Source organism: Xenopus tropicalis, chromosome 5, assembly GCF_000004195.4.
Source record: "Xenopus tropicalis strain Nigerian chromosome 5, UCB_Xtro_10.0, whole genome shotgun sequence".
Classification (NCBI taxonomy): Eukaryota; Metazoa; Chordata; class Amphibia; order Anura; family Pipidae; genus Xenopus; species Xenopus tropicalis.
The window spans coordinates 132,414,655-132,440,950 of record NC_030681.2 but is presented as its reverse complement, the minus strand read 5'-3'; the positions used below and the strand labels follow the sequence as shown (position 1 = coordinate 132,440,950).

At 41.9% G+C, this 26,296-nt stretch overlaps 1 protein-coding gene across 8 annotated transcripts in view; it reads left to right on the top strand.

The window, feature by feature from the left end:
* Positions 1-20,111, top strand: part of ppp2r3a (protein phosphatase 2 regulatory subunit B''alpha) — a 95,006-nt gene extending 74,895 nt beyond the window's left edge. For 7 of the 8 annotated variants that reach the window (XM_031902683.1, XM_031902681.1, XM_031902684.1 and 4 more), the window contains 12 exons: positions 12,379-12,642; positions 13,470-13,573; positions 14,546-14,648; positions 15,044-15,118; positions 16,103-16,189; positions 16,651-16,807; positions 16,899-16,947; positions 17,510-17,599; positions 17,878-18,053; positions 18,882-19,000; positions 19,200-19,306; positions 19,894-20,111. In XM_031902683.1, coding sequence (XP_031758543.1) covers positions 12,379-12,642; positions 13,470-13,573; positions 14,546-14,648; positions 15,044-15,118; positions 16,103-16,189; positions 16,651-16,807; positions 16,899-16,947; positions 17,510-17,599; positions 17,878-18,053; positions 18,882-19,000; positions 19,200-19,306; positions 19,894-19,990 — 1,428 coding nt within the window. In that variant the 3' untranslated portion in view covers positions 19,991-20,111. Of the gene's footprint in view, positions 1-5,732; positions 6,144-12,378; positions 12,643-13,469; positions 13,574-14,545; positions 14,649-15,043; positions 15,119-16,102; positions 16,190-16,650; positions 16,808-16,898; positions 16,948-17,509; positions 17,600-17,877; positions 18,054-18,881; positions 19,001-19,199; positions 19,307-19,893 lie in introns of those variants that run through there. The other variant, XM_031902685.1, reaches the window with a different exon arrangement.
* Positions 20,112-26,296: the final 6,185 nt, after the last annotated feature.

The window sequence follows — 26,296 nt, the reverse complement described above, 5'->3', positions numbered from 1 at the left end:
AAATTCCAACAGAGACAGCATGAAATGTTCGAGTACAGCCTTGGGTCAAATTATAGGAGAAAATCAGCAGGCACTGAAAGAGTTAATGGTGTTTAGCCACATTACTACAGTTATGACACTTTCTCTTGTCTGAGCGAACAAGGACTTCCCTTGTCAGGGATATTCACTATCTGTGCTGAAAAGAAACCCTTCTTTATTGATGATGAACTCCCCTTTCCCCCAGACCCAGTGTATTTTCTCGTTGCACCTTCACTGTTCTGTCAGTGGTGAGATAATGAACAATTATGGAGTCTTCCTTTGGCCCCAGCTGCTGATATGGCCGCTCCTACATGCCATTGTGCTGCCCCCCACCCAGCACCTACAGTAGCTGTGAGCACACAGGGCAGCAGTGCCGAATGATTTGCTGTGTTCCAGTTATTGGGATATACATGCTCTGTATGGTGGCTCAGTAGTACATTTGCCTGGCAGTGCTGGATAGAGGGGAAGGAATATATATATGTGGAGAAACCCCATACTGCAGAGATGCAAGTGCCATTGACTCATGGACTGACCACTTTGTACTGATTGACCCAGCCAAGTTAGGGAACAGTTGTAGTGATGCTGTATTTATGAAGGATGAAGCTGCTTTCTCATGCTCTATAAATACAGACACAGCTGGCATCACCCTTCTCCCCCGCACCTAATCTCAACGCCTGTCCTATAATGACTTCATTTCTGCACCACTCTGCCTCCTCACTCCCTAAATCCCACCTTTTTATTCATTTTCATTTACAGCCTGTTTGCCCAAAGCCTGGCCTTCTGTGTCATCACTTCCTTTTCTGCATTTACTATATATTGAATCTGGAGTGTGCTTTTTTTTTTTATTAAATCACTGGAAATTACATTTCTTTTTTTCATGACATGTCCCCCAACACTTTTGTTTTTGAATTATATTCCCATAGGTGTCAACCCTGAGACCCTTCAGTTTCTTGGTAGCATATTTAAAGGGCACCTATCACCCCTATATTGTTTATTGTGGCTACTAAAGCAAATAAAGTGCTGTCTTGTATAAAAAAGGGCATTGACTCGAGGGATGAGAACATAATTTTGCCCCTTTATAGGTCCCTGGTAAGGCCTCACCTTGAGTATGCAGTGCAGTTTTGGGCTCCAGTCCTTAAGAAGGATATTAATGAGCTGGAGAGAGTGCAGAGACGTGCAACTAAACTGGTTAAGGGGATGGAAGATTTAAACTATGAGGTGAGACTGTCGAGGTTGGGGTTGTTTTCTCTGGAAAAGAGGCGCTTGCGAGGGGACATGATTACTCTGTACAAGTACATTAGAGGGGATTATAGTCAGTTGGGGGATGTTCTTTTTTCCCATAAAAACAATCAGCGCACCAGAGGTCACCCCTTTAGATTAGAGGAAAGGAGCTTCCATTTGAAGCAGCGTAGGGGTTTTTTTAACGGTGAGGGCAGTGAGGCTGTGGAATGCCCTTCCTAGTGATGTGGTAATGGCAGATTCTGTTAATGCCTTTAAGAGGGGCCTGGATGAGTTCTTGATCAATCAGAATATCCAAGGCTATTGTGATACTAATATCTACAGTTAGTACTAGTGGTTGTATATATAGTGTATGTATGTGAGTGTATAGATTGGTAGGTGTGGGTTGGGTGTGCTGGGTTTACTTGGATGGGTTGAACTTGATGGACACTGGTCTTTTTTCAACCCTATGTAACTATGTAACTATGTACTATGTAACTATGTTTACTCCACCAGAGGTGTGGCCTAATAGAGCCTGCACTCCAGGAAAACAATTTGTTTTTTAAATTGCCCCTGCCAGCATGGGGTTACCCGTACCAGGAGAGAGCCCCCATTGTGGGCAGCCATGTTGGGGCAAACACATTCACATAATGAGCGAGTGCCGCAACTCAATTATTATGCTCATGTGTGTGACATAGGGGGCTGATTCACATTCGCTGCTCCTACATCGGGGGGGGGGGGGTGCATAGTAAGCAAGCGGGCGATCAGCTTATTATTATGTATTTATTAATGTATTTGTAACTTGTGGACGTTGGGGCTTATTTTCAAAAGCTGTGCAGTGTGCAAAGTACAAAATGGGGATGCAACTTGTATTTTTTGTTTTAGAAATTCCCCAGGAATTCCAGCGTCATTGCAGCACTTACAGCGATGCACAAGTATGGCGCTTGCTGAACATTGCGTATATATGGAATCTTTAGGGAAGCTTAGAATTTTAATGGGAAGGTAATGTGGGTGATTTATGACTTGCAAGTGCAGTGTGCATAGTACAATGCTACATCTTCCCCAGTCAGTGCATCAAAATTTGCAACATTTGGTGTCATTTCCAGCATTCGGCACCCCATTCCTTAGGTGCAAGTAGCACTTTGGCAATTAATGTAGGCTGCTGTGGGAATCCTGGAGTTCATCAATAGGTACACTGTGCTTCATTTGCAGCAGGAGGGAGGGTGGGATGAGCAGGGATCATGGAACTGCAAGGATCACATTTTGACACAAGGATATGTAAACCTTAAAAAAAAGAAAAGTAAAATGGCCAGGGTGCCTTTCTAATCACTTCTGCAATTTTCCGTAATTATTTTTGTTTCAGAGCTATTAAACATTGTATTATAACTGCCAATATAAAGAGTTTTGTAACATCAACACCACCTGCTGATCAGTTCCTGTAAGTGTACACTAGAAAAGCCTTTGGTTGAGAAGGGACGTCCTCATTCCTATGTAAAACAGATGGAATTCTGGGAAGGAAGCCCATGATTGCGCTCAAATTTTTGTTTACATGGAATATCCTAGAAACTGAGCCTTTAGGGTTTTTTAAGGCTGTATGTTGATGGGGTTATCAAATGCAGATTGGTTTCACCCTTATGGTCAGAGAGACAGGAGACAGAGATGTTCAGAAGGAAAACATAGAAGTGTTTTGCTGTTGCTCTGCTCAGCAAACAGATGAGAAACCTCAGAAGACCTTTTCTACCTGAGCAATTTTACATTTCTTTGTTTTAAGTTTTTTTTTTAATGAATGGGATTTTGTTAGTGCAAAGACTGCAGGAAAATGTATGTGACTATCTGTAGTTACGGTGGGGATTTATTTTAAGCTCTAGCAGCCTATAGTTGTATATGCCCCATGTTAAAGGGATCTCATTACTGATGTTTTGTTGGTTTTCTTTAATTGCTCATTATATAGGGCTATTACTCCTGCAAAGGCTCAGCCCTATACCTTCCCTCATTAATACTCAATCCTAGCTAGTGCTGCCTTAGGATACACTGATGCCCATACCAACCTAATCTTGAAACTATTTCCAGAGGGTGCCAGGCATAGTGCCACATTTTCTCTTTCATCATCTTCACAGATACAATTTAAAACATTTTTTAATATCATTTATCAAAAGTCATATAGAATAAAGTTGTGGCATATACACAACATATATCAGTATGTATTAATGTGTCTTGGCTGCTTGTGCTGCAGAATTACAATAATCGTGGCTTGCTTTAATTGGAAGCATGGGGTCCTGAAAGTCCTTTTTGTATAAACTAAAAAAATGGCACTTTTGGCTGTAAATTCCATAAAAAAATCCAAATGTATGCAGTCTTTTAACTTTTTCCAGGTAACTGGAATTAAGAAATTCCCTTGAAATAATGTGGAAGTCTTCTGTTTTTTTTACCCATAATTCCATGGGTCATGCTTTTTTAATATTGGTCCCTGCTGCAAAGCAAAAGTGGCTGCTGTAAATGTAGTAGTATCAGAGGAATTGTTGGGATTGTTCTGGAGACTAGATGTTAGAGTTTGTTGGGGGGGCTCAGCTTTGTTATTATACTACTTTTATCTCTTCTATCCCTTCATTGCATCATTTGGAGTATAGGAGTAACAGCAGAGAATTTATTTTTATTTTTTTTACTTTATTTTTATTTACTTTAACAGCAAGTAAAATATAGGCACCAAAATTGGCAGCATATTAACTGAATTAAATTCTGTACAGACAGTGTACATGTTAATACATTAGTCTTGCAATAATGGTGGTTTGTGGAAGGTGGGCTACAGTACTGGGGATTGGCTGGGTATGGGGCAAGGGCAAAGCTGGCAGTTGTGGCATTTAAATATGAAATAGTTGTTTTCTAGTTTAAGTAATTTATTGATGTAAATTTGTAGCAGAGCCATTTGTGGCAGTGTAGGTATGTCCCACTGTAGTGAATTGTTTATCATGTCAAAGGTGGTTTTAAAGGTGATTTTAACTTTTGGCCAATTTTGACCTAATTTGTTGCTGTACATTCAAGCTGCTTGCCCTAATTTTCCTCACCCCACCAGGGGCAGAAAGCTACACAAGGCACATTCTGCATTCCCAGTTCTATTTTCCTTCCAGTGTGTTACACTGTGCCCAAGTCCTCTCTGAGAATGCCCAGAACAGCCCAGTAGCACCTCTCCAACACTGGCACATTTTCCCATTGCTACTGCACTGTGCCCCCTGGATCCCACTTCTATAAATATACCATGACCCATGGCAGGGGGGGCTTGCACGGCCACTTTTAGGGCAGGGCCAGAGGGCAGCTGTGCCAGGCTCTTGGCCAAAAAATGTCCGGGGTAGAATGACAAATTACATATTATTATACTTAGTAAAAACTAATAGTTTATTGTGGTAATAAAAGTAGCAGAATTACATTATGTCCTTCTGTCATCCATTTCTCTTACAATACAGCTACCATTATCTCCTTTCAGCAGCAGCTGTTTGCCCTCAAGTAAAAGCCCCAGCTTTTGTGCATTCCCCATGGCCTTCCTAACTGGGGGCCTGTATGCTTGCCAGCATAGCTCAGCAGGGGGAAGAGCCTCACTTGTGCTCCTTTGAACACTGGGGAACCCTTGTATCGTCCCTTGGCATTTTTCTGCATTATGGGAATGACAGTAGAGCTTGGGGTTTCATTAATGGAAAACGGAAACCTCCTCAAAGCCCCAGCAAGGACAAGACTGGCATAGTGACAGGTGCATCCTAAATTTAGTATGTGGAGATTTTTCAGCAACTCAGCACTGGATTCTTCTTGCTCTCCGCAGGACTTGCACTATCATTGTAATATACTGTTCCCCCTCAGCTTTACAGCCATGTAAATTTAAGTTTAAATGAAATTATTCTTGGGTACTAGAGTGCCTTCCCCTCCGTGGGCCACTAAGAAACAGAAGGCATGTGTAACGTGGAATGCGTACTGTCAATCCATTTTGCAAAATTAATGTGGACATGATCTCAGCAAGCTCTCCATGTATGTGCTCCTAGGAGCCACAATGGGTAATGCCAAGGAACTAATTGTAGCTTTATTGGCTATATGACTTCAGGTTATGTATGGAAATGTTCTTTATTACTGCATCAGGACCACTGAAATGGGGGTGCACAGTGTGGAACTAGCCCAGCCTAACTAAGCTGCATTCTGTACAGTAATTATTTCTACAGATGTTTATGATATGAGAATATTTAATGTTTCCTGAACTCCTTTTCATTTTTCCTGTTAGTTCATTTGCAGTTACCAGTTTGGGCTTTATATCTCTATGAGACCTTACGGCATTTGGTTTTATAGAGTAAACATGACCAAGGGAGACTCTTTATATTAAGTGCATTGCTCGGGGGGATCTAAGTTTAGCCACCCCTGGAAGCTCTCTTTCCCAGAATTCCTCTCCTAGGCACCCACCTCTCTGTTCTCCCCCCTCTCCTAGCAGCCCAGGACAGCACTGGCTGTCTATCATATAGCAGCTCCGCTCCGAGGTCATGTTTCTCAGCTGCTCTGTGTTGGAAGAGTCAGGAAAAGATAGTTCTGTCTTCTTTTAAAGTCTATCCAGTCAGGGCAGGACAGGTGGGGATACCCCAACTGTTGTACCATGCTGACTCATTGGATTAATAGCCTCGCCATTGATTGCAATAGTTTGCCACTATCTCAATTGGAAGGTGTGTAAGGCACCGGTACCATCTCATACACTTGACTCTCCTTTGGCTGCTACATTCTTCCATTTCTGAATCCAGAGGTTGCCCAGAATGATGATAAAGGAGACTTCGCTGAGGAGGGACCCGGATTTGAGAGGAGAATTGGCCTTTCTTGCCAGGGGCTGTGACTTTGTTCTCCCCTCCAGATTTAAAAAGAGGATCAAGTCTTTCCAGCAAGCGCAGGTTTGGAAGTTTTTCTAGAAGGGGAGGAGAAAAGAGGGGTAGAATAAAGGTTAGTCTTCTGGACTTCATACCATGTGTTTTTTGTAGCTTTGTGTGATGAGGAATAAAGCAGCTTGGTTTGGGTATTAGGTGTGTAGCAGGTAATAAAGCATACAGTGGGGTAGCTGTGGGAGGAGTCACAGAGTTGGAGGAGGGGCTAAGAGGTGGGGAGAGCAGGCTAAAAATGTTATAGGTACTGTTAAAATAGTTTGTAAGAAGTTATGGTAAGAAATCAAAATACGGTTGTTTCCATGATATATATATAAGCTTTATTGAACCCATTTTTATTTAAAAAAAAATAAAAAAAAGGCTATAGTTCTTCTTAACAGATATAATATTAAACGTTTAGTTATGTGACAGCTTGCAGTTAAAATGAGCCTGCAAGCGCTGTATCAAGAATCAATGAGTAACATAGATAGCACTTCATTTCTGGAATAAAATGGCTAATGTTCCCATTCCAGGAATACAGTTGCCTATTCTGTTTCTATATATGTGCATTCGAGCAACAAAACATGCATTCCCCTTCCCCCCAAACCCCTTAGTTTTTCAGAAGTAATTGTTGTCCTTTTTTTTTGAAGCCAGTGTTACAGACCAACCAGATATTCCTATTCTGCCTCTCACTGTGCTCCATATACTGGTATGAAGAAGCTGTGCCTATAAACCTGGGAATAGCAGCTGTTTTTCTGATGGTTTGGTCAGTTCAAATGAATACTAAAATCATTGGATGTCAGTGGGTCAGGCTATAAGACGTAAGGATCATTGCCCCTGTGTAGAAAACCCCATGAATGGTTTGTTGTTAATGTACTTTGCTCCATAGGGGGCAGTGTTTGCTGCTGCCTTCAGCTTGTCTAGTCACTGTAATGTCATTTCACCATTGAAACTGTATGGCACTGAGACATACAAATATCTGTCATTAAGCCGTGCTGACATTAGAACTATTTGGCCTTTAGTCAGTGAATGTAGCTGATGAGTGCAGGAGCATAGGACACGGATGGAGCACAGATGGAGCGCTCAACATATCCATATACTAGAGAGCAGTTGTAGGATATTGGCTAAATTAGGTGATAATTAAGAAAGCTTTTTATATAGATTCCAGGTTGAAAGAGGTACTAAAATGTTCTAAAAGCATGCTGTGATTCTTATTTTAGTTGTCCAATAAAGGTATTATGTTACATTTAATTTAAAAAGAGTTGGCATTATCAAGAGAGGGCACTGATACGCTGAAACCTATATCAGTGATCCCTAACCAGTGGCTCGGGGGCAACATGTTGCTCACCAACCCCTTTGATGTTGCTCCCAGTGGCCCACGGGTAGGCGCCCATTTTTAAATTTCTGGCTTGGGACAAGTTTTGGAAGCACAGAGACACAATTTTACTCCAAACAGATCCTCCTGCAGGCCAGCAGCCCACATGGGGCTACCAAATAGCCAATCACAGCCCTTATTTGGCATCGCCAAAGTACTTTTCATGCCTGTGCGGCTCTCCAATACTTTTTACATCTGAGTGTGGCTCACAAGTAAAAAAGAAAAAAAAAAAAGGTTGGGGATCCCTGGCCGATATTATTGTTTCCAGTGATGTGTACAATAATTATATTTGCAACATTCTGTGCAACCAGCTATTCTTCCAGGGCAAATTAATAAATGGCATAAACTATAGACAGTAATATTATTGTTTACTTTAATGCAATCTGTTGCATTGTAGGGACAAAAAGTCTCATTACATAAAATGGATAAAATGGCAATTATTGATTCAAATATTAGATGTCTGAACAGATTGTATTGTGATGTTTTATTCAATATGACTACATGAACCACTTGGTCTCATCTTGGTACTATCTGAGGTAGGTTTGGTGCTGATGTGGTCAGGCTAGTGGAGCCCTTACAGCATCATCGCTGGCATCACTGAATGACTTCAATACATATAGGAATGATACACAGCTTCAGACATGTCCCAGTGCTGTGTATGAAGACACAGCATTTCCCTGTATGGCTGCAGATTAGGCACTTAAGCACTTTTCCCACAGTACTTACCGGTAAGTGTCTTGTCTTACTAGGCCTTAGGCACATAACACTGTCCTCTAAGGTAAAACCATGTGTCGCTAGTCAAAATTGCATGTCCCATGAGCTTTAACCTCATGATAGAGCAGAATAATGCATACAAACAGAACTAGATTAGTGCATTGTACAGGGGCATATTATATACAGGTCACCTGATAGTCCAGCTTCTGGCCAGCCCTCTCTACCTATCAGGGAATGGCATATTTATTGTGCATGCAAAGCACTGAAGGTGAGCAGCGACCAATTGTGCCACATAAGAATCAAATGGACCATTAGTGATTTTTTCCTTTTTAGGAAAGCAGGGTATTGTGTGTATGCGAGTACTGTACCAATTTTCACAGCTGGTGAAGAACATTGCATGCCATCCTAGCAAAGAATCTGCCCACACATGCCATGGGTTCTATAAATAGTGGCCAACGGACAGTGTCAGGCTTTCTTAAAGTGCATTGCTGTCACCATATGCCTGTGCCAAGTTACAGACCAGCCCAGGCCCCTTACTCTCATTGGGAAGCTCCTACTTAAACTTAGCTTGAATATACATGAGGCAAGCAAATGGCATCCAGTATAGCATGTACCCAGCTTGTTAGAAAGCATGGGTGACATATATGGCATGTGTGTGTTTGTATATATACACCTAGAGAGAGAGACAGACAGTATAATGAATATGTATAGAGGAAGGGTTCTACTATGATGGGAGATTGAGTGAGTGAATGAACAGATTAGAGATTGAGCTGTTGTTGAACTTGATTAGGTTGTTCTTTTCAGGCTCACTTTCAGTGCTAGTGTATGGGCAGATCTCAGTACACAGAACTCACAGTAAAGGTTCCAGTATTATACTTTCACATGTGCTTCACAAGAATGGAGTCGTGGATGCCAGCCAATGTCAGGACATGTGAATTGTGTGCCACTGCGTGAATGTTCTAAATAACTGTCATTCCAAAATAGTACATCAAGATACATGCATTGAACAAAAGTCATTGAACTGCTCTATGCTAGTCTTCTTACAACAGGGGGACATGATAGTGTGCTAACACAGAGTAGTGGGCTTGTGGGGCTCACTCACTTAAGTGCTGTGTTGAAACCAGAGCACGGTGGCGCTCCAGGCCGGGTAGGCCTAGCTCCTAACACTAATTGTGTGTGTTTGGCACCTAAAAATACATTCTGCAGCACCAGTAAGAGACATATTAGTGTATCTCAGCTACATGGAATAAATGCACTGCATCAGGGATCCCATCAATGTAATAAGATTTGGAGAGCAACACAAGCACCATAAAAGTTCATGCAGGAGCCAAATAAGGGCTAAGATCGGCTATTAGGCAGCCTCTATGCACACTATCAGCTTACAGGGGGCTTTATTTGGTAGGAAATCTTGTTTTTATTCAACCAAAACTTGCCCCCAAGTCAGGAATTCAAAAATAACTCCCTGGTTTGGGGGCACTGAGAGCAACACGTTGCTCACGAGCCACTGGTTGGGGATCTCTGCACTACATATTGGTTTATCCCTCTTATTAAATATCAAGGTCTCAACCTTTCAGGACTCTTAGGTCTTTACATCTAGGGACAAGTTTCATTATAAATGCGTTGCCCGTCAGAGCCAGATTTCAAAATCACGCATTGTCACCCCTGGGACTGCCACCTACTGTGTCCCTTACACATACCCACCGCCCTTCTGGCTGCCTCTCCATAGCAAGCACATAGTGCTCTCACTTGTGGCTACAGACACCTGGAGTTGGCACAGGACATTCAAATAACCTTTAAAATCTCAAGTGTGTCCAGTCCCCAGAGCTCAGTGTGTGTGTAGGAACAAGGGAATAGAGACACGTAGCCCCAAATCCTTTCCACCCTAAGCCCAAGCCTTCCCACAAATCCGAGCCTGGTGGCCCAGATATCACACATTTGCCCGGGGCCTCCCATAACTCACCTTTAGCACTAACATTTTCTCTATTCTCTTTTCTCTGTTCATTCCCAAAGCAGAACAAAATGTCAGCTCCATGTTTGTATATTCCTGGTGGTTATTTAAGATTTCTACACATCATTCCCCATTTTTAGTGTCAGCTGCCAATTCATTTTGTTTAGTGGATTTTTATTTATATATATATATTATTTTTCATTGCTCAGTCCAGGGTAAAATAGGGAGTATAAGCTGTGTACAGGGGGTCTAGTTATCAAATGGTGTAGAATATGGTGTATTGTTTCACACTGCTGATCGCTATATTATACTGTTATTTTACACAATGTCAGAAAAAGTAAGTTCTTACATAAAAAAACAGCATAAACTGAAGGTGATAGTAATAGATTTTTCTAGGTATTCTACCTATAGTGGGCCAGTCAAAGCTACCTGTCGATGCTGTGGGTTTCTATATGGGAACATTTTCTCACTTTTAAAACAACTATACAAAAACTATTGCACATGTAGCCTTGTTTTACTATGGTATCCTTAGCGTTTGTATAAAATGCTACATTTATAACAGCCTTTGGTTTTCTGTATTAATAAACTTGTGCAGTACACATGATACTCTCAGCTGTCACATAACTGTCAGTATTGAATAGGAAACTATTTGGCAATTTGAAATAGAATCTTCATTATTAGAGAATATAGTTTATATAGGTTTGTTTTTGCTGTTGGAAATATTTGATCCATGTCATAAGGTTTTTGGTTGGAAACAAATAACCTTAAAATCACTGACTGGCATTGTTTGAACCTTGTGTTTTGTGTGCAAGTTGTACAGTTCAGTACATATATAACATTGTGGTATTGAATTGAGAAGGTTATTTTAAATCTGAATTGTTTGTTATACAGATGTTTTCCTTTAGCAAGGTGATTTCTGTAATGCACAATGTATGGGCACATTTCTTCTTTGTTACATCCATAGCCAGCAAGGGAATGGACTTGAGAAATCAATTGCTTGTAAGCAGTGGGTATATATACAACAGTGTGTATTACAGCTGGCTGCACTTTATACTGGGAATCTGATAAATAGACTTTAGTTCCCCTTTAAGACACATAGTTCACACAAACCAAAGGCTCTGATATTGCATGTTGGGTACAGCCTGTGGACCAATTGGGATTCAGATGATGTATAAAGCAGGGGTAACAGGTAGCAAGCAGTCGCTGCACTATTATGAGAGGGAACACCCCCATAGCAGGTGGAATACAGTTTAGCTGCTTCAGTTGTAAGGCGTAGGTCAAACATTACGGGATATTTTTAGTCGAGGGGTCATTAAGGGGCTTCTCTTACTGACGCTAAGATGGTAGAGACCTGAGCATCTTGCAGGCACATTATTGAGGGAGAAAACAAATTCATCTTCTTCCAGTAGCAGAATGAGGATTCCCAACCATCCCTAATTTAATGGTATTTGCCATCTTTTCATTGGGATACTAGAGGGAGACAAGGAGACAAAAAAACAGGCCTTTTCCACCGCATTAATATGGCTCCGCAGGATAAAGGGTGGGTATGCCAAGTTTCACATGGAAACCAATATATTCCCCAGCAGGAAAATTATTCTGATGGCAGTCAGTTTTCACACAGAGCACCCAAGGGTGTGCCTTTTCCAGAAAGGTTGGTCACAGATGGGCTTATTTAATAACAAAGCTGCTAAACTGCACTATTTGCTTGGTTATGAAATAAAAAAAAATATTGGCTGCTTTGGCTAATTGCTCTGGTGCAGTTTAGCCCCTAAGCTAACTTAATAAATTAGCCCCAGAATTTCAGTGATATTTAGAGAGGCTTCTTATCATAACATTACAAGTACGTACCCGTTTGTATTGTGTTTCCATTGGTAGCCTTTATTAATGGGTTCCACTTTCTTAACTGGAACCTGAAATAAGCCAGGATAATTCATTCATTCATATTAATGTGCAAGTAAGGAGCTGGCTGGGGAGATTGTGCTTTGTTGTGTATTTACAGAATAATAAAAGACAGTTAATGCTATGGTTTATCAGCCATTATGGCCATTGATTACAACCTGCAGTATACAGATCTCCAGCTAGTTATCTTCATACGCATGTGTATGTGGGTATGCATACATCTATAGGAATGTGCCTTAGTGTGTGTGTGTATATATATATATATATATATATATAATGTGTTTATGGCTGGGGTGTGTCAAAGGCTTATGGTATGGGTTTATTTCTTTCAGATTCAAAGCAAGCAAGAAAAGAAGCCAAACACCCCCCCTCCTGTACCCCTTACTCCAACTGCCAGTCCACGACCAGCCACCCCTCCATTACCGAGCAACAAAGCCACGGCTCCTGTGTCCATAAACATTCCACGTTTCTACTTTCCCAAAGGGCTGCCCAACCCAGGTTCTGACTATGAAGATTCCATCAAGAAGACTGAGGCAGCATTCTCCAGCATGGAGGAAGAAAAGGCCGACATCTACGAGATGGGGAAGATCGCCAAGGTAAGGTAGGGTTCCACTGGGTAATTTTGTTGATACCAGTGATGCAAAAAAGCACTGGCATTGGCTGCCCCGAGTTGCCCACTCGTTAGTAGCTAAATGAGCCATGTTTCATACCAAAATTACAGTCTGTCAGTTATCAAGCAGGATCTTAGAATATAGCATCAGAGTTAGGGGTGAGTAGCAGCTACATGTCATGGCTACTAAAATAGACAATGATTATTATCTCAACGTGTATTTAGCAGCTGTGAAAAATAGCTGCTACTAAGTAGCTCCATGTATCTTTACCCTAAGGGTGTGTTAGGCAACGGATGTAGCCCCCACCTGAGAGCCAAACAATCCAACCAGTTTGATATAGCATTTACTCCAGCTCTTCCTCCAGCTCTGTAACCCACAACAACCAATGCAATGTTTACTGTCAAACAGCAAAGGAGAAAATAGGTTACCTGGTAACTGGTTAGTGCGGGTTAATTTCCCTTACCTATTACCTAACAGGTATGAAATAATTCAGACATATTGCAAGCTGCTGGCGTGTAAACTTGATTCATAGTTTTATACTGTGTTGCTCAGTGCACTGAATCCAGGGCTCAGTTTGCAAATTCAGCTGAATACTAGGCCCAACGGAACCAAATGCAGGCCGCTTAAGTCACGTGACTTTAAAGAACTAGGCAATTGAAACTGACCTTTTTTTTAGCTTTTGCTGCACTTCCCCCAGTTCTTTGTTAGTGAGGCCTGTTCATTTACTATAGTGTGGGGCCTGTGCTTAGCTCCATACACAGGGAATGTGAAGTCACCTAGAATTAAATGCTTCTGTCCATTCCTAAATACAGGTATGTGGCTGCCCCTTGTACTGGAAGGCTGCTCTGTTCAATGCTGCTGGTGGTGAGAGGACAGGATTTGTCTCTGTGCACTCGTTCATAGCAATGTGGAGAAAGTAAGTACAGACTGGGTACATGCAATATTCCTAATATTGACTTCTCTCAGTTCTCACCCCCAACCCTGGGTTATTTTGTACATATGGATTTACAGAATAGGATGAATAAGGAAGGTAAGGCAAGACAGTTATTTGTGAAAAAAAAATTCAAATTCTAGGAAAAAAAACAGATAGGCCAAGTTATCAATGTGCAATTGTTCCCTTTTATTTACTCAATTCCACCTGTTTGTCCAAATACTTGGTCAATAAATGGGAAAAATAGTAAATTTATCTAAGGTTACGAAGAGGCAAAGCTTCACATTCAAATTTCACGCCTTCTCCCTCAACACTAAATAAGAAAAACATTTACTTAAAGAGGTTTCTTGGACACAACAAGCTATGTAAATGCTTTGTAAATAGGCTGTATACTGAAAATGAGAAATCCCCATTTTGTAATAAATCGTGTTATAAATTTTGCTCCATTTGTATTTATTCTGTAACACAGTGGAAACAGTACAGACCTTTCAAATAGAAGATATTTGATCTTCCCTGGTTCGTTATTATTCTGTCTCTGTAGAATCCTAGCCATAGAATAAAGGTTTATCATTAAATTAATAACTTATCAAAGGACTAATCTAATACAGTTTATCAACTATATACAAAAGAAATCAAAAGTTTGAATTCATTCAAAATTAGTGGAGTGACTTAAATGCTCACGAAAGTGCCAGTGCCTATAACAACCGGTTAGGTTTAATATCTGGTGCTAATAGTAAAGGGTTTGGCTGTTGGTTCTTGCCACAAGTAACAGGCAATATTCAGCCTCAGGCTGGCACAAATAAATATTATCACAATGGCGTTTCCCCCTAATGCTTTGTGAGACAAGTAGAAACTTTTCATTCTGACCCCTCTCCCCTTTATTTGCATGCCTGCCCTGCCTGACTGATGTCATTCATTATGTCCTTGGAAACTGTAAATCCATGTCTTTTGTTATAGGTTAATCCAGAACTGCCATGATGATGCCCCTAAATTTATCAGCCTCTTGGCAAAACCAGGCTGTGACTACTTAGAGCAAGAGGATTTCATCCCACTTCTTCAGGTGAGTGTGTGGCAAAGGGCTTTGTAGCTCCCAGCTGCATTAGTGCGGAAGCAGCACCGCCATCTAACCTATATAGGCACCATGTGTCCTGTTTGTTATAAGTGCTGCTGGCCAAACAATCCGCACAGGGAGGCACTTGATGTTTTACTTGCTCACCTGTCTACACCACAAAGCCACCTTCTTCCTCTCTCGTCGGTTAGATATAGATACTTCCTGCTGCTCTTGGGGAGTCCAACTAAACATATCTTTACATTGTACAATATATTGTTCCCTCACTTACACTAGTAATCTTGAATATATGAATAGCAAGGCAACACAATGGGCCCAGTAATGTGAAGGTACTTAGGCACTTATCATATCAAATGTCTCAAGTGTGGTACCTCTCTTTGCTTCAGGACATCGTGGACACACATCCAGGGCTGACGTTCCTTAAGGAGGCTCCTGAATTCCACTCCAGATACATCACCACTGTAAGTGTTCACCATCTTGCAGACTGGCTGAGATGAACATAGGGACTGCATATAGGAGCAGGTTAGGAGAAGATAATCTTCATCATGGAAATGGCAAGTCTCAATTGTAGAGGTCTCAAAGGTCTGCCAGGGACAAAGTGACAAAATGCACCATGGTGCATTGTGAGCAGAACTTTCGCTAACTGGGGTTAAAAATGTCATTCAGTGTCAAACGTTAAAGTCATTATCTTATCTTCTCATCTTCTTCACTGAAGAAGCTGCTCGGATGAGTAGTGAAACATCTTTTCAATCATTAATCACCTTTTGCCTTTTTTTTTACTCTCACGTAATCAGTTTGCTATACCATGACTATGAAGATTTTCATTCATTCAGGTCATGGTATATCTAGTATAAATAAATCTAAAGCAACTGGACTTGTTTGGTAATCATTGAAGATGTTTCACTACTCATCCGAGCAGCTTCTTCAGTGAAGAAGATGAGTAGTGAAACATCTTCAATGATTACTTAACAAGTACAGTTGCTTTAGATTTATTTATACTAGATAATTTGCTACACCCACTTTTAGACAAGGGCCATATGTGTGGCTGAGCTGCCATTGTTGGTGCAGGAGGAAGACTAGACTTTTCCCCATGCTCGGCCTGGGGCCAGTTCTCACCTCTGTCTGGCAGGAGACATTGGCCTACTTAGTTATCAGTAGTTCAGTCTGTAATGAGACAAAACATATGAAATAAGTAGGATACTGGTGCTCTATGGCTGTGTATGCTTTCATTTGGTTTGTTTATTAACATACTGTAAAGCAGCAGGCAATAAAGCAATGTGCAGTGCTTACAGAGAGCATGAAACAAAATTGATGAGGACTGTCTCTTTCTTTTGCTTCCTATTCATTTTTTTTAGATTTTTGTAATTTATTGCTACAGTTCCGACCATAAGTCTGTGCTACGAGAGGCATGTAATAACCATATTCATCTTTTTTCTTTAAACCAGGTTATTCAAAGAATATTTTATACAGTCAACAGGTCGTGGTCGGGCAGAATCACCTTGACTGAGCTAAGGAGGAGTAACTTTCTACAGGTGCGTCCAGCTGTGTTAGAATTGACTAGTTTTTGTTTATTAATTGGTGCTTTATCATTATACACTGGTTTTAATCATTTAAGGGTATTCTGCTGGAGGGCTGAGCCCAGTGGCAGTCCCTAAGCCCATACAGAGTCCATGCAAGAAATCTGTTTTTAGGGTGTCCGAAACGGTCCCTCTAATGAATTGTTCAACAGACTTAGTCCATTGAATCGGATGCCAGACCTGGCAGGGAATATGGAGCGTGTAGGGGGCTGTTTATAATAGAGCAGTTATTGCTTTGAATGTTCAACCTAACACAGCCCTTATTACTAGGACTAGGGCATTAATGACACGGCTAAGCTTGACTTCTTATACATCCTCTCAAGAGGAAATATGTGTGTGCCATGAGAATACTGATGAGGCAGTGCATTCCATTGAATGGGAATAAATGCAGAACATGCCACATTGCTCTCCATTAGACCCTTGCGCTGTTGGAAGAAGAGGATGATATTAACCAAGTGACCGATTACTTCTCCTACGAGCATTTTTATGTCATTTACTGCAAGTTCTGGGAACTGGACACTGATCACGACCTATACATTGACCAGAAGGACCTGGGCAGATATAATGACCATGGTGAGTAGGCATACACCATTCTGCGTTCTTGTTTGCGCACAGCGTCATTTACGTCTTAGTGTGGGATTCACTGGTTGCCTTTCTCTTGCAGCTTCCTCAAAGAGAATAATTGAGAGGATATTTTCTGGAGCAGTGACTCGGTAATATATGAGCAGTAATCTGACTTGCAAGTTGTGTATGTCTTTCAGGTTGGTGTATTCGTGTCCAAACATAGGGCACGTGGAGAGTTTGGACCTTAGCTGGGGTCAAACAACCCTCTCTGTCTGTCACCACTCGTTATGCTATTGACTGGAAAGTTCCCTGGCTGATAACATAAAGCAGTGACAGACAGACATGCCCGCCACTGAGCCCTGGTGTTTTCTACTGGATGGCAGCAACAGACAAAATGCCACATGTGCCTTTAGCCTAGGGCTATTCCATGTGACAAAGGCTTCATGTATATCAGTTGCTCTGGCTTGCCAGCTACGGGCACAGGAAATTATATTTGATGAATTATACCAGCGGCCTTGCCAGTGTACTTTCACCAGACTGATAACTCCCAGCAGGGTGCCAGAGTGCTATGCAGTTTGCTGGGAGTCATTAGAGCCCCCCGCTCTGTAACTGTAACTGCCAGACACTCCAGTGTGTAACCTGACAGAAGAATTTGTTAATGGTGTAGAGTGTTGGCAGCGACATGTGACCCGTGTGCTGATTCTGTTACAGGGGCAACGCAGTACAGAGGGAAGGGAGGATGAGCTACGCCGAATTTGTCTGGTTTTTGATATCAGAGGAAGACAAGAAAAATCCAACCAGGTAATCTCTTGTCTGCAATAAATCCCTCCATGCTCAGGGTAACGAGTGCATCCTACCCAGGCATTTGTGTATATACAAATATATAGAAATCTATATAAGAATATATAGGAATTTATCATTGCACACCTCCTACTTAAATACCCCTATGCTCAGTGAATCTTCTATCTGTGTAAGTGCCATTGCCTGTATCTGAGCAGTGATGCGCCACATAAAGTCCTATATTCTCTCTCACGGCAATATAGTCTAATGGAGGCACTTGTACTGTTGTTTCATCTCAGCATAGAGTACTGGTTCCGCTGTATGGACTTGGATGGAGATGGGGTGCTGTCCATGTATGAACTGGAGTACTTCTATGAGGAACAGTGTGAGAAGATGGAAGCCATGGGCATTGAGCCATTACCTTTCCAGGATCTGTTGTGCCAGCTCCTAGACTTGGTAAAGCCTGAAGCAGAAGGTACAGATGCCAGGATCTCTCTTATTTATTATAAAATGGGATAAAACTCTAAAGCATTTTCCACTTAGTAAGGCTGAATGTGACGCTTCCTGGTTTCATGTGTAATGTATGTATGTTGGACAGTTGCTTAGAATGACATGTTCTCTCATTATTCAGAAACCAGTGCCAGCTCTCACTCTCTAACCTACAGTTCTAGCAAGCAGGAGCACTAAGTATATCATAAATGGAGGCTGTGGCACATTCTACAACTCATTTTAGCTCTGCTCTTATATACACAGATTCGCAGCGATGGAAATTAATATCACCATTTAGCAGCTATGGTTAATGGACTTTTATTTCGAGATGTACTTGGTGTATACATAGTGTTTATATTTGAAGGAGGATATTGCATTATCTATGGGAAATGTCTCCAAACACCTCTAATGGGAGCTCCCTCCAGTATTGCCTGCTGTGTAGCTCAGCTGCACTCCCTGCTATATCCAGGAGAAGAACAAACGTAGGGCGTGTGTGTGCCATTAGGGCTTGTGTGTGTGTGCCACTAGGGCTTGTGTGTGTGCCATTAGGGCTTGTGTGTGTGTGCCACTAGGGCTTGTGTTGTGTGCCACTAGGGCTTGTGTGTGTGTGCCATTAGGGCTTGTGTGTGTGTGCCACTAGGGCTTGTGTTGTGTGCCACTAGGGCTTGTGTGTGTGTGCCATTAGGGCTTGTGTGTGTGTGCCATTAGGGCTTGTGTGTGTGTAGGAAGGGCCAATGATGGTGAGTGCATGGTTGTGCCGGGCTGGCGTGGGTGCTCGCTGGAAGAACTCTCAAGTCTCACCCTTTGTTTTCAGGCCAAATAACACTACGGGATCTGAAGCGGTGCAAAATGGCTCATATATTTTATGATACCTGCTTTAACCTTGAGAAGTACCTGGACCATGAGCAACGGGATCCATTTGCAGTGCAAAAGGTACTGATACTGTTACCGGGAAAGCACAACAGGATGTGCCACCCAACCCAACAAGTGTTACATTTATAGCTTCCCCAATCCGCCCCAAATCCCAAACAGTCTTTATCCCAGACTCTGTGCTTATAGGGCTGGATCTGAGTTTGGGGCTGGAATATTGCAATGCTGCCATGTATTGACCATCATTTCCTCCTTTTCTAAGGATGTTGAGAGTGAAAACCCTGAGCCATCAGACTGGGACAGATATGCGTCTGAGGAATATGAGATCTTGGTTGCTGAGGAATCAGCCACGGAACAGTTACAGGAAGAGTGAGTTCATGGGAAGGGAAACCACTCATCTGCCACAAAGCACATTGTAGGATAATCCTCATATTTTAGGGTTTCCACTTATTTTATCATAAAATCCCTTAAAATACCTCCTTAAAATATTTGCTAATTGTTCTCAGATTTGTAGATTTTTCACTAATTATTACAGTAATACTGAAGGGCATGGTCACTTACATAGAAGAAATATCTGTATTCTGTTTCAAGAAAAGCTTTCTGAGCCTAATGATATAATCTGTGGAGTTTTGGTGCCATCTAGTGGTGGTTCTTAAGGTTACAGGTTGATAAAAAACCTCTTTTCTTTGAAGCCATCTGTGTATTGGACCTGTGATACATACAAATGATACGCTTCTATAGTAACAGTAGTCCAGTGACCCATAGTCAAGACAAGGCTGCACAAGTACCTTCAGATACTTTCCATGGAATATAGTGGGGAAGATTTCAGGCAATTTGACAGGATGGGTTTTAGCTACTTAAAAACAGGGCTCTGTGGACAGAAAGACCAAAAGGCATGTCATTAACCCCCGTTATGAAAAAACCAAAGATGTGACAGGTTTCTGCACTCTCCTCAGGTCGTTTGACGATGATTACGAGGGAGAGGAAATCATCAGTCCTCCTGAGATCAGCAACAAAATGGATAAACTGGTCATTTCCGACCTAACGGCATGAGCCAGACGGGGCCCTCCGGCCACTGGACAATCACACTGACCAGTAACTGCCTATTTATGGACTAAGCCCTAACTGCACCAAAACATTCAGGGGAAATAATATATAAATAGATTTTGTATTATTTTGTGAAGAGACGTGCTTTGTTTTCTAACTGCAATATAAGAGGAGTTGAGCTTCCCCTTTAAGTGGGAGGGGAGGTTGTGCCTGTCGGGCAGACGAGATGCCCATGTGCAATATGTCTTAAATGACTGTGTGTTTGCCACAAACACATTCTGGTCTCATTTACCCTTTCTCTTGTAGAGAGATATTCAGCCTGCCCCTGTATACCCCAGGATTGCACCCCTTGTGCTGGCCTATAGACTCCAGCACCATCACAATTCAACATAGTGGCGGTTTTCTTTAATAAGTTGTTTTTTTAGGCAAAAAGAAATATATTTAGTAATCTATATGTATTTTTACAATTCTTAGGCTTTTTGTAGTTGATTTTGCTCCCAGACTGCTCTGGGTGTTTGAGGCATTCTGTCCTGGGGCAACATAACCCAGGGGCAATTTATTACATTATACACAATACTAACCACTGGCACAGATCTCTTTTTAAAGAATACAGGGCCTCATTTGTAAATGAGGGAAAGTGCTAGATGTGATTTGTCATGTTTTTTCCCATGATGCAGCATCATGGCAGATCATGTGCAAGGGGGCCACAAAACATGAACTGATCCACTTGCCCTGTTGCCCCGAGCAGTAGAAATGAGCAGGGACGTATCCAGTGATGCTTCCAGAATCAGTAAATGAAGCTTTATCCATTCTGTCTGGTTTCCTCTCAGACAGACCAGCAGAAGGCGCTCCACTCATGATATTAGCATTGCAAAAGGAAAAATTGTGAACAAATCTATAGCAGTAAGAGGTGCGCAAAGTATCCCCCTAGTGTTTGTGCCAATATTAGTGAATGAGGCTCATTAAATCACTGCAAGTAATTATCATATGTAACTTAGATGTCGCTGTACCAAATTCCATAAGCAACACTGCCCTTCTGTGGCTGATTGTGGCCAGGTTTGGGGCAATTATTGAAATACATAATGGGGACTAAATACAAATATACCTAACGGGGGGGGGGGGGGGGGGGCTAATGATGGCAGGGTGCTGTGCCCAGCGTGGGATTGCCAGCCTGTGTGTCACATCATTAGAAAGATTCACCCACCAGCACTTGTAATAACAGCTCTTCCTGCCAGGGGCCACCGGAACGGTCTGCGGGGGGGGGGGGGGCAATTGTGGGTGCAGCTCCTGCTCTGGCGTGGGGTGTAGCCTCAGGGAGTCACTATGGTTTGGGATTGTGTATACATAAAGGGGAATGGGGGCTGGAACATTACTTGGGGCCTAAGTGTACATCAATTTCATACCCCTTGGGCTGTAATACTAAACTGCCATCTGGGCCTGTATGACCCTTTAAGCCATTCTTATCTGCATGTTGGGCAATTTCTATTGGCCATTAGCAATACCCCTTGGTCACTCTGTCTCTGTATGGCTTGCAGCACCCTTGGCTGTAATGGTTTTGTTCTTACAAGTGACTTTCTGACCCTCCCCAAAGCTGTACGAGACGTGCCTTTTCCTATTGGCGGATCTGTATATTGCAGGCATATTATTACCGAGTGTATAAAACAGCAGTTTATTGGCTCTGTGCATCGGTGGGGCTTGTGCTGCATTGACTGGCACAATGATGTGTTTACAGATGGTTATTGGTCTATTTCAAAGGTAACTTACACAAAATATAAAGGTAACTTACACAAAATATAAAGGTAACTTACACAAAATATTTTACTGCAGATTATTAGCCATTAAAGGTTTGGTTAATGGTAACCTCCCCCCAGGCAAATGGAAGGAGTCTGCTCCTAGCACAAAGCCACAGCGCTCTGTGTGTTACACGGGCCGTTAAAACAACCCACACCAACAGATAATTGCAGTAGGGAGACTTCTCTGTTGGGTCCAAGTGTGTGCCCTGTGTGGGAAAGAGAGAAACTCAGCAACTGGAGACACATTAAAGCCCCGGCCCCACTATCTCACTCAGACCAGAACAGAAACCCACAAATGTAAAATGATCAGCAAAGGAAAAGGCTCTCACGCTGCCTCGTAGCAGCAACAGTGCATGGGGGGGGGGGGGGGGGGTTTACTGGGGGTAAATCCAACACTTTAGTGTATTATTATTTGTAATAGGTTTATTGTCAAAAAGAACCATTTGAGGGATGGGAGAAGCTTAACAGATGAATTAATTATACACCAAAGATAAGGGCAAGAAAATTTAATGTAAATGTAAATATATTTGTTATTTATAATTATGGTGAGACAGAGATAACCTGGTCCAAATCGCTAATTGTAACCACATTTGCTCTACCAAAAAGGAAACTGCATGGGTATGTGGCACATTGGCACCAAGCTCAGCCTGGTCCCGTGTCCCCATCGCGCGCAAGCCCTGCCGCCGCCTCAGTGCCGCCCGTGGGTGAGAATCTGGGGAAATAATGGAACCGATCTGCCCTATAATAACTGCTAATAACCAGGTATTATTTGTTTCCTGTTAAAGCCCCAATAGCAACACCCCCTTGTGCATAGTGAGAGTCTGGCACGCTCGTACATAGACCATAGCGCTATTAAGGGAGAACCCTCCGCCTAGGACTGACACGTCGCCTGCTTTATTTTGGGGGACAGAGTAAGGACTCCGCCCAGCCCTCTCCCTTCTTTATAGGTAAAATAAGCACAATCATTGAGCTCTTTATGCCAGAAAACTGTTACAGTGGATTTCTGTCCCTTTAGCCAAACAGGTGTAAGAATTGGGTGGTTTATTTATTTGTTTATCTGTAATTGATCTATGCAATAAATTCTACTGTATCCCATGCAGCCGGATTCGCTGTCTCTGCGGTGCCTGTTGTTAAAGGTCAATGTATTTTTTGATATGTGAATATTTTCTGTATGTTTGAGCAATGGCTTGTGTTCGCATGATTTTCTCCCTTCGCTGCCCCTCCTCATTGTGAGAAGCTGCAGCAGGTTGCAATAAATATCTACATATCCAAACACTTATATTGAGGTTCTACTGTAGTTTTTGGGGATTTTCTGCATTGTATCAATCAAAAAACCACCCCAGCACACTTCAATATGGCACCACACCAGAAATAAGCACACTTTACATTGCAAGCCCCTAAAAGTAAATTGACCCTGGAAAAAACATATAGGTTTAGAAATAACACATTGTGACAAACCTTTGCCAAAATTCTCAGCCTTTTCCCTTGCACTTTAGGCTAAAGCCAGACGAGGCGTAGGGCAGATAGTTTCGGCAAGCGGAAAAGCGCTTGCTGAAAATTCCGCCCTATGCCTCCTACTTGTGCCTGCACCCGAATGAATGGAATACGCTTGGGTGCAGGCACATGTAGCCAATATACGCATGAAAACGCGAGACTTTGCATTCTCTCACGTTTTTCTGCATATAACGGCTACACGTGCCTGCACCAGAGCGTATTCCATTCATTCGGGTGCTGGCACATCCAGGAGGAGAATACTGAATGAATTACAAGAAGTAACCAAGGGGAAGTCAGGCGAGCGAGGGAGAGCACACAGTGCAGATCTAAGCGAGGATGAGGAGGAGGGCTGGCAGCTTTGGCCATTTCATTCCCAGCCTACTCACTAACCAAGGAGAAGAGCACCAGAAGGGCAGCCCATGGGCCTGAGCATTTGTGTTTGTGTAGTCAATATATACTGATTCTTAATTGGTCTTCATTATGTTATATCTACCTCTTCAGGTTGCTTTTTCTAATACCTAGATAATGTTTTGAAGAGACAGCTTGAGTAAAGATACAAAATAGTCCAGTGGGTTCCAGTGATTTACATTTCTTATTCATCTGTTCCATTAACAACACATATTTGTGAGCTGCCTGGGGAAGACCTAATGGCGCTGCCTGGGGAAGGCCTAATGGCGCTGCCTGGGGAAGGCCTAATGGCGCTGCCTGTAGCCGGCGGAACCTCTCTTACCCCCTAGGGCAACACTGACCGTAGCTCTGAGAGGGAAACCTTATTTATGTAAAATGCCAAACCATCTTCCCCTTTGGCAATAATGTTCTGAGCTGCTTCTTAGAAACTACCCTAATAAGGAAAATATATGTCTAACGATTGTGTTCACGTGTAAAGAAATTAGCGTTACGTGTATAAATGTAAAGCAAATGCTCTGAGATTCCAAGTAAGGAACTTCTATATCAGTTCTAATAAAACCCACACCCATATTTAGCTGGCAACAATAAACTGCCAATACCAATTCTTCTGGGAACTGGCAGTTGCACATAGCTCTATAATGGCTTGTACTCACGAGTGTTTGTCTCCAATTGGTCCATTCAATGAAAAACATCTCTAACGCTGGCCTCTGTGAAGCAATGCATCATGGGAGCACACATTTTTACCTCAGACAGCTCAAATTAGATAAAGTGTGTGAAAGTGAGCAGTTCCCCATTGGAGGGAGGTTCCATGTAGATGTCTGACCACAGGGTGAATACGTTTTACCCGGATTCCTCATAGAATCAGCCGAATAGTGAGTCTTACACAAAGGATTCATCCAGATCCCAAACCACTCTTTTTTTTTTTTTTAAAGAGTTTGGATTCAGTTAAAACCTGAAGGGAATCTGCAATTTGGTACATCCCTAATTCCCATCATGTATCATGGAAGGGTTCCGCCCAAGGTAAAACTGCTCCAACCACAAGATATGTATTTCTGCTTTAATAACCTATACAGTTGGAAGATGTTGTGGTGCCTATACTTTTGGACAGATAAAGAGAAAGGTTTCAAGAAAAAAAGTCATAAATAAATAGCAAATATAATATAATCCCTCCCTGGTATTCAGGTAACGTTCCAGTCATCTAAACAATTGCTTCCATCAAAAAACAGCATACAATTAGCTTGATGGGCATGAATTAGAAGAATTATAAGAGGAAAGAAAAGTGCCATCTTCTGTTGAAGTCATGTGATTTTGAGGGTTCTGATTTGGTTTGGCCAGGCACAAATCCTGATTCAGCCAAATCTAGAATCCTAACAGTTGCCATTTTGTTTTACAGGAATATCGAACAGAAGCAAAAAAGTTAATAGGAATGGAAAGAAAAACAATTAAAATTACAAGTCAGAGGGATAGATGCTGTGTTTAATGTATATAAACACTATAGAAAGTGATGTAAAAGCGCAACCAGAGAGGCAGTTACAGAAAATGAACTTATTATGGCACTTGCTAAGACTAACCCCTCAATTTTTATTTTTAAAGTGTAATAATAATAAAAAGATGCAGGTTGAGCGTATGGCTCCATTGAATATTTGAAATAATGTGGTTATAAAGGCATTTATAAGATCATCTAAACAAATGATGTTTGTAAATAATGTTGTGGTTTATTATAAACTTCAATATAAATGGTTAAAAAAGAAAGAAAAGGCAACTGTGCTTAATCAGTTATTTTCTGCAGTGTGTACAATAAAGGAGTCAGTTTCCAGACTCACCTTATAAGGGCACAGGTGGCTCAATCTAGTCAGTGGTGGGCACTGATTTGCTAAGACTCATGGGTTTTGGTACCTAGCGATTGGAGAAAAGCTGATCCAATTCCAATAATTAAAAAGTGATTATGATCTTAAACTTAAATTATACTCTAGTACGTTTGATATCTGTGGTGGGAAAGTTATCTGAAGGTTTGTTAAGAAATCACACCCTGCATGGTCCAACCATAAACAGGTCATGTCAGACAAGTTTGATGTAAGTAATGTATCAGTGTTTGCAGATGGCACAAAACAATGTCGCCCGATTAATTCCATCCAGGATGTGGCACCCTTGGAGTTGGATCAGTGGAGTAAGAAGCAATTTTGGGTACATGGAGTTGGAGTCAGTAATGCCATAAACGTTGAAGGATTTATGCAGCAGGATCTTGTCAAAATATGCAGCCACTTATACCCGTAATGGGACTGCACCAGGCAAATCCATAATGGAGAAGGACCTTGGCTTCCTTGTATATCAGGGATCCCCAACCTTTCTTACTCAGGAGCCACAGTCAAATGTAAAAAGACTTGGAGAGCAACACAAGTATCATAAAAGTTTATGGAGGAGCCAAATAAGGGCTTGCCCCCAAGTCAGGAATTCAAAAATGGTAAATTTGGTGGTTTGGGGGGACTGAGAGCAACTTCCAAGGGGTTGGTGAGCAACATGTTGCCCCCGAGCCACTGGTTGTAGATAATAAACTTGGCTGTAGCAAGCAATGCCAGGCAGCGGCTGCAAGGGCAAACAAGGTTTTGAGCTGTATTAA